General features: G+C 35.2%; 2 protein-coding genes across 2 annotated transcripts; one reads left to right on the forward strand and one right to left on the reverse strand.

Moving 5' to 3' along the window:
• The first annotated feature begins 352 nt into the window (after positions 1–352).
• On the forward strand, positions 353–4,635 carry LOC109207094 (shewanella-like protein phosphatase 1). The gene is made up of 10 exons (XM_019369978.1): positions 353–678; positions 997–1,097; positions 1,431–1,544; positions 1,735–1,947; positions 2,370–2,505; positions 2,595–2,767; positions 2,992–3,080; positions 3,263–3,332; positions 3,549–3,654; positions 4,331–4,635. Exons 1-9 carry the CDS (start codon positions 468–470, stop codon positions 3,633–3,635), a joined length of 1,194 nt encoding a protein of 397 aa, XP_019225523.1. The 5' UTR covers positions 353–467; the 3' UTR covers positions 3,636–3,654; positions 4,331–4,635.
• A 744-nt stretch (positions 4,636–5,379) lies between these two features.
• On the reverse strand, positions 5,380–6,513 carry LOC109207090 (cytochrome b561 and DOMON domain-containing protein At5g47530-like). Its single transcript, XM_019369975.1, has one exon. It carries the CDS (start codon positions 6,511–6,513, stop codon positions 5,380–5,382), a length of 1,134 nt encoding a protein of 377 aa, XP_019225520.1.
• Positions 6,514–7,980: the final 1,467 nt, after the last annotated feature.

A 7,980-nucleotide genomic window follows, 5' to 3' on the forward strand; every position in this document is an offset into this window, starting at 1 on the left:
CGATGAGTAAAGATCAGCGAGTGATATAACAAACATAGTTCAGTAACAAAAACTAGTTAATGATACAAAATAATTTTATGATTTTACTTATATAACAAAAAAAGTATAATAACTTTAATGATACAAGAAATAATTTTGCGAGTTTATTGGAACAACAGTTTAGTAATCACGAGCAAAACTAATCCGTTATAAAAATTAAACTTTTTTGAAGAAAATCTTCTGGTGAATTAGGAACAAGGAAAAGATACTAGTACTAGTAAAAATGGCACGAAACATGTGGCTAAGACAGCTCCTTTTTTTTTCGAGTGCCCAATAATTTATGGTTATTATTGCAAGGTAGACGGGTGACAATAGAAAGCACACAAGGCAAAAAATATTTGGACAAAATACTGACTTGAGTGACCAATGACAAACACACAAGGCAAAAATATTCAGAGAAATTACTACTGACTTGTGTTATTCAATCAATGGCTACTCTTGCACTAACATGTTCTTTACCTCTTCAACCACCTTCTGCTTCTCAACAATCACAGTCCCGCAAATTGGTTGATACGATTGTTTCAACTCCAGCTCAGTATACCAGTGGCAGTAGTAATAGCTATGGAAACTTAAAACCCATTGTAGTAAATGGGGACCCGCCCACTTTCGTTTCAGCTCCGGGTCGTCGAATTGTCGCGGGTTAGTTTCAATTTTGCTTTTGGTTTTCTGAAGAATAACATCTGGGTAGTTGTGACTAGTCTAATTGCAGTTATTGAATTGGAACTGAGATTTATAGTTGTCGTGTAATAAGTTCTCACATAAATTGAGAGGCAAAAAGTAAATACTCCGATAACGAATGTTAGGGCATAATTTTTAGTTCTTATCTTCCTTTAGTGAATTATTTTGTTATTGTAATTGGGCATAATGAAATTCTCAGTTCTGCTCTTTTTTTGCCGACTCTTTCTGCAGTCTTTCTTTGTGTGTATTTATTTGTCTCTTATTTGAGGTGAATTTTAGTCGGTGATTTGCATGGAGATCTTGATAAGGCAAGAGGTGCACTTGAGACGGCTGGTGTGCTGAGTTCTGATGGTCAAGATTTTTGGATTGGCGGTGAGACGGTAAGCTTTTAATTTTCATTCACATTTCTAGCTTGGAGGGTGTTAAATGCATTCTACATTTAGTTTAGATTTATGAACTCGTTCTAAGGCATCTATAATCAGAAGCGGATCCAGGATTTAGACTCTATGGGTTCAATTTCTAAGTTTTTAGCATTGACCTATTATATTTTAAAGTTATGGGTTCATATCTACTATTTGTTGCAATTTTAATAAACTTTACACATAAATTATGCTCCGCATCAAAAGTACCAGGAGATGAACCTGGTACCTTAAGGCTGGATACGCCCCTGCATCTATTAGCTTATAAAAATATAACAAGGTTCTTTTTACCAGGTGTTGATTCAGCTTGGAGATATACTTGACCGAGGTGAAGATGAGCTTGCAATTTTATCATTGTTGAAGTCACTAGATATCCAAGCAAAAGCTCATGGTGGAGCAGTTTTCCAGGTCTGTGTTTGTTCAGCTACATCTACAAGTATCTTGATTGTAGTTGACTGCTAATCCGTACATCGTTATTATTTAAACAGGGTAATGCTAGCATTTTATATTGTTCAATTTTACAACTACTTTGGAGATTTGCATGGTTATTCGCTTCCAACCATATCTGTTTTCTTCATGTTCTGAATGGTTATTATAGGTCAATGGAAATCATGAAACTATGAATGTAGAGGGGGACTTCAGATATGTTGATAATGGGGGACTTGACGAGTGTATAGACTTTCTGGATTACTTGGAGGAATGTGAACACAACTGGGAAGAAGCTTTTGTCAGTTGGTGTGCTGTGTCTGGCAGATGGAAACAGGATCGGAAGGTGTCTCAAAATTATTGGGCTCCATGGAATTTGGTTAAGGTGAGTTCTATTAAGATCAAGGTTTCTATTAAGATCAAGGTCTTAGTCTCATGGCTAATGGGAGGTTTGGAAGTTACTTACATTTGAGTGGCGGGGCAAATAAATATATTGGCATCAGAAGCATTTTAGTTTTGAATTATAAAAAGAAAAAAACATTATATTGTGGGTAAATAGAAAGTACTACCTTATTGCTGTGAAGTAAAAGCATACTGTTTACACTAGTATTGAGATCAGCAAGCAGTCCATTTGCAATCAGCGGGGTTGATAAAAACACGTTGAAAGTGATATCTATATAATTTTTAAGCAGATATTTTAAGATAGTTACCCCTTTTAGAATTCATAAGAAACATTTGTTGCTTTTTCCATATGGTTTGGTGCTTGACATTTTCTATGCTTATTAAGTCGTCCAAATATTAGGACAGCGGCAAAAGGGTGTAATTGCAAGATCAATCCTCATGAGACCCGGAGGTCCATTGGCATGTGAGTTGGCACGTCATGGTGTTGTTCTTAAGGTTGATGATTGGCTCTTCTGCCATGGTGGCCTTCTTCCTCATCATGGTAAAGCTCATCTGCTACCCAGTATTCTGGTTTATTAGGATACATGTAAAAAGATTCTCGTATATTGATTATTAATGCTGCTGCTGCAGTTGCCTATGGTTTAGAGAGATTGAATAGAGAAGTATCTCAATGGATGAAAGGTCCGAGTGAAGCTGACGATTCTCCGCAGATGCCTTTCATAGCCACCAGGGGCTATGATAGTATCGTGTGGAACCGTTTGTACTCCAGAGATTCAGATCTGGAAGACTACCAGATCGAGCAGGTTATAGGCATTTTCCTCTATGCACATTCAGCAAGCATTATTCTGGGTTTCACTGAATCCGTGGATCTTTTTTGTCGATTAGTTCTTTTCAAAGCTGTATCTTCTAGCTCTTCTGGAAATTGATCTCTTCCAACGTTGAAATGAATCAAGTTTAATTTCTGATCTTATTGACATGATTATTCAGGTGATGCTAATTTTTAACTTACTGCTTTTTTCATGATCAGATCCAATCTCTTCTTGAAGAGACACTGCAAACTGTGGGTGCCAAAGCGATGGTTGTAGGGCATACTCCTCAACCTATGGGGGTGAATTGGTAGGATCTTTATACGATATTATTTTCTTAAAGTGATACTAAGATGAACTTTTTGTGTTAGATATAAATATTACAACCAACAGTTAACTTTAGGAATCAATTTTTAGCTCAAAGAAAGAACTATCTTTACAGATCAGCATCTCTTTAGGCCACATAAATGATTGATTTTGGTTTCCCTGCAGCAAATACAATTGTAGCATCTGGCGGATTGATGTGGGAATGTCTAGTGGAGTACTTGGCTCGAGCCCTGAGGTAATTTCCTTTCTGGCCCAAGCACTATTATAATTCCAGTACTAAATGAGAAAATAAAACAACTCGCTTTCACTGTTGATGCCACTTCGAGGAGGCTACCATGTCTAGGTTTATTACCATTTCATAGTCATGTTTGCTAGCTTGCTTGTATGGCTCCTTATACAGATGTATGCGCCCTTTATGCTTAGAATTCTCCCACTGCATGTTTTTTATCAGGTCCTAGAAATAAGAGATAATAAAGCTAGGGCCATAAGGAGCACAAAGGATTGGTCCAGTGAACTTCAGGTTGCTGATTACACGTAGATTTCATAGAAACCCCAAGGTATGATGAGAAGAATGTTCGCTCTGCATTTGGTTTGATGTTTAACTGTATACCATGTCAAGGGATAATACTATTCTGGTTGCAGCACCAGATCCACTCCCATCCTTGCAAATATAAAACAGAAATGAAGAATAAAACTATACTAAAATAAAGGACTTCCTTTTCTTTCCATCTTTATTTTTATCTGGTGTTGCGTGATTTTGAATGGTTCTAACCAATTTGCATATGAAGGGAAAAAAAGACAAAGTGAAAACCCCGTTCGCATATACTTTTCACTGGAATAAATGTCATGAGGCTTGTTATGTTTTAATGGGGAACATTCAGAAGTTCATAAGATTCCTTGAATTTACTTCTCTCAATGAACGAACTTGTCTGCATCCTTTGGGGGAATTTCGCTATCCTCAAAAAGAACATGCACTACAATAACTTTTTCAGGGAAAAGAACTTTTTGGCTTGTTTTTGCTTGGCAACTGTGAGTTCAGATGACAGAAATAAAAGATGTCTGTTGGAATTGTGTCTGGATTTTTCAACCCAAACTTTTCTTAGCTTCTTGTTTTGCACTTGTAACCTTCTTTTAGTATAACAAACAGTATATATTGTTAAGCATGTTTTCCAATCCTCCCTCATTTTAGGATCAATTCTGTACTTGATGTTCTCATCTTATTTGTTTCTACAGGCTTTTCATATATCTGTCGAATTTCACCGTTGCCATGGCTCAGTGCCCGTTTGAACTAGAATAAAACAAGACGGGGTTTTTATCTCTCACAAATGGCCATATGAATTGGTGAATGAGTGAATTTATCCATTCCATAAAACAGGGAACTGTGGATTGAAAGCCGGCTCCTTGTTTTCTATTTGTATAAATTGTGTATAGTGATTCATAGTATTCATTAGTACATAGCAAAGGCAACTTACTGGTAGACTGGTAGTTAACAATAAAAATCGTTTGTTACCCGTATATTTAACCAATCTCATTAAACAGTGCATGCTTCAATAGAATTTTCAGAATTTCGTAGATACTTGAATTACAGTTTGGATTCAAGTACTATTTGCTTAGAATGGGAGATAAAAGTTATTATCAATTGTTGAAGCTATCAGAGACAGAAAGAAATGAACAAGGTATATAAGAAAAATAGCATCATATGCCAATTGTCTCTAACATACCAAGGACATTCATACATTAAACTCCCTATACTTTTTAGTCTTACATCAACTTTTTAGTATTTGCTGTAGTCATAAATCTTTTCCAGTTACAAGTGCATTTTATGAAATTCTGCTTTCAGTTTTGGTCCTAAATAAATCACGATTTTTTAATTAAAAATAGTAGTCAAAAGTTGTTGTCATGTGATCAGGAGGTCGCGAGTTCGAGCCGTGGAAACTGCCTCTTGCAGAAATACAGGGTAAAGACTGCGTATTATAGACCCTTGTGGTTCGGCCCTTCCCCGGGCATAGGAGTTTAGTGCCTTTTTTGCCTCTTGCAGGAGTGCACGGTAAGACTGCCTGCGATAGATCCTTACGGTCCGGCCTTTCCCGATACACTAAGATCCTTACGGAGCTTAGTGTATCGGGCTGCCCTAGTCAAAAGAAAGGACAGATATAATAGAAGAAATATTTTAAAACTAGTACATCTAGTATAAGCCCTTGAGCTGGAACATACATTAAATTTGAGCTACAAAAAGTATATGCCTATGAAAGTAAACATTCTGATTTATAATTCGTTACAAATTAAGCTCCCACTGTACTTTCTTCTGTATCTTTTTTAGCCTTCAAGATCCATCTCAGAACTTCAAGAACAACAGCAACGAAACCCAACGAAGCAAGAAAACCGATGTAAGCATTCTTCCAAATTCCCACATCCATCATCTGAAAACCCTTGAAACAATTGATAATTCCCAATATTATAGTAGCATAACCAGTAAACCAATGGTAAAAATTCCAATATATTCTATATTTATGATCTGGTTTTGGCCTCAACCATCGAGCTAAAACTTGTAATGTTGCAAGCCCTAAAAGTGCACCACCAATATACCTATGAGAAGTGTGTTTAATTTTCACTCCAGAAGATTGTCTCCCAAGAACAAATCCCAAACTTCCACCAGTAATACCAAGCAAATAAGCCAAAATTTGACAATAAATATGTAGGTGAAACCATATAGGATCTGTCAAAGGTAAATATCTCAATCTAGCAAGAACAACACCTAGTGGCATTAACATACCCCAACTAACACCATTGATAATCCCATGAGCAATTTTAAGCTTAGACCTTGAACTTGATTTTACTTTTGTAGCCATAGTTTCCCCCGAATGAAAATCCAAAGTTCCAAAAGACTTAACGTTATCTCCTGACAAGTCATGAATTCTTGGTTTATTATCTTGTAATGGTCCTTCTTGCCATACATGATTCACAACAGTACTTCCATTGGTAGGAATCTCAAACTTGGCAAAGATGATGATTTCTCCATTGATATTCTGAGCTGAAACGTCGTAAACCCTTAAACTCAAGTCACCTTTTTCAAGCATAGTTCCATAGGTGTTAATAGGTGATGTGTATGCTTCAAGAGTACCATCAGAATGTTGCAATGCTACAAAAGCTTGTGATCCAACCATCCCTGTTGATGTAGGGTTTATAGCCCAAGCAAGCCATCTTCCATGCACGTTTTCGGACCTCCTAAAGGCGATTTCAACGGTACGAGAAGACTGGTCGATATTCCAATGAATAAAAGAATTTAATGTATGAAGATTTGAGCATGAATCATACGACTTGTCATGGAATTGGAAATCGGAGCAGTTGGTTTGAGCATATGAGATGAAAAATAGGGAAACAAAGAAGCAAAAGGCTAGCATTTTTGAGTAACCCATGGTTATAGCACAGGGAAGTAATTTTTATGAGAGGGGTGGTGTACTTTAATAATACATGAACTAATCCTAATTAGAGATGGATTGGTAGAGTTAATAACAAGTGCAAAATTAGGAAAATTTATATGCAAAGTAGAGTCCCATTATAACTGGGACTATAATTTCGAAATATTTTGACTTATTTCAAAAATGGTAAATAACATGTGCAAGTAACGTCAATTTGGTTGGAATTAGGAAAGTCCAAGGGCTGCTCTAGGGTAAGCATGTGAAGCCCTTGCCCTAGGCCCCAAAAATACTAGGGAAAATTTCACATTAGAACAATGGACTCCATACTTTTCAATTTTATAGCTCATATTTCAATTTACAACCAACTAGGCCATAAATAATAGGCTAAGATTCAACATCCAACTCCAATAGGTTCTCAAAATTACTATTTAATTTTTAAAAAAGATTCCTCAAGCTTTTAAATTACTTTTCGAATCAGTAATTGTGACTCAAATATTATTTCAACAAACCAACTTCATTTGGGTGGTGAAAATTAGATTTTTAACAAGCTTAAATATGTGGGTTTAAATTTCGAATTTGATTTTATGAAAAATTTGGAGTGGGTGTTATTTAGACTTGTTAGAAATAGTATAAGGAGGTTGAATATAAAATTTGAAGTCATTTAATGGAGATTTGGACTGGTTTTGAATAAGAATTGCAACTGAAAATCGTGGAAGAAGTTCGTCTACAGACGCTTGTATAAAGGTGTATAAAAGTGTATAACAGTGTATAAGGTGTGTTTCTACACTCATATACAATATTATACAAAATTATACATAATTATATAAAAAACTGACTTCGTCTTCTTTCTTGCGTCTTTTCTGAAATTTAATTCAAATCTTGCTCAAATCTACTCCAAATCACTTCAAATTTAAATTTTGTACTCCTTTTGATATTTTCAATCAATTGGAACAATACCCAATCCAAACAACTAACAAATTCAAAACAACCCATTTTCAAAAGCAAAGCTTTGAATGATCTTCAATGGTGGACTTCTACTCTTCAATTTTCTTTCATTGCAAGCAGGTGACACAAGAGGAGAAGCAGAAAATATACGGTCCTTTGAAGCATATGTAAAAGATGTGAGAAGAAGAGAGAGTGAAAGCAATAGTTGTGAGAACAAAGAATTAACTCCATAGCTTTTAGAAGCAATTGTTGTAAAAACATATATTTTGAATTTACAAGTGCTTTCAAAATATGTAAAATGTGGGCTAGGTGGGGTAAAACTTAAAAACATGGGCCATTTTTTGTTATGGTGTGAAGTCATGTGTATTTTCTTGTAATTCTTTCAAAATACTACTGAATATTACATAATAATATATATATATATATATTATATATATATATATATATATATATATATATATATTATATATATATATTGTAATTATTCGTAAAAGATTTTAAAGTGTATTAAATTTTTTA

This window comes from Nicotiana attenuata, unplaced genomic scaffold (genome assembly GCF_001879085.1).
Source record: "Nicotiana attenuata strain UT unplaced genomic scaffold, NIATTr2, whole genome shotgun sequence".
Lineage (NCBI taxonomy): Eukaryota > Viridiplantae > Streptophyta > Magnoliopsida > Solanales > Solanaceae > Nicotiana > Nicotiana attenuata.

What these genes read in the sequence shown, in the direction of transcription:
- LOC109207094 (XM_019369978.1), top strand. Translation starts at nt 468, where the DNA reads ATGGCTACTCTTGCACTAACATGTTCTTTACCTCTTCAACCACCTTCT. An exon ending in TTTGGATTGGCGGTGAGACG is followed by an intron (nt 1,098 to 1,430) that starts GTAAGCTTTTAA and finishes TCTTTTTACCAG; the next exon opens with GTGTTGATTCAGCTTGGAGA. An exon ending in CTCCATGGAATTTGGTTAAG is followed by an intron (nt 1,948 to 2,369) that starts GTGAGTTCTATT and finishes ATATTAGGACAG; the next exon opens with CGGCAAAAGGGTGTAATTGC.
- LOC109207090 (XM_019369975.1), bottom strand. Translation starts at nt 6,513, where the DNA reads ATGGGTTACTCAAAAATGCTAGCCTTTTGCTTCTTTGTTTCCCTATTT.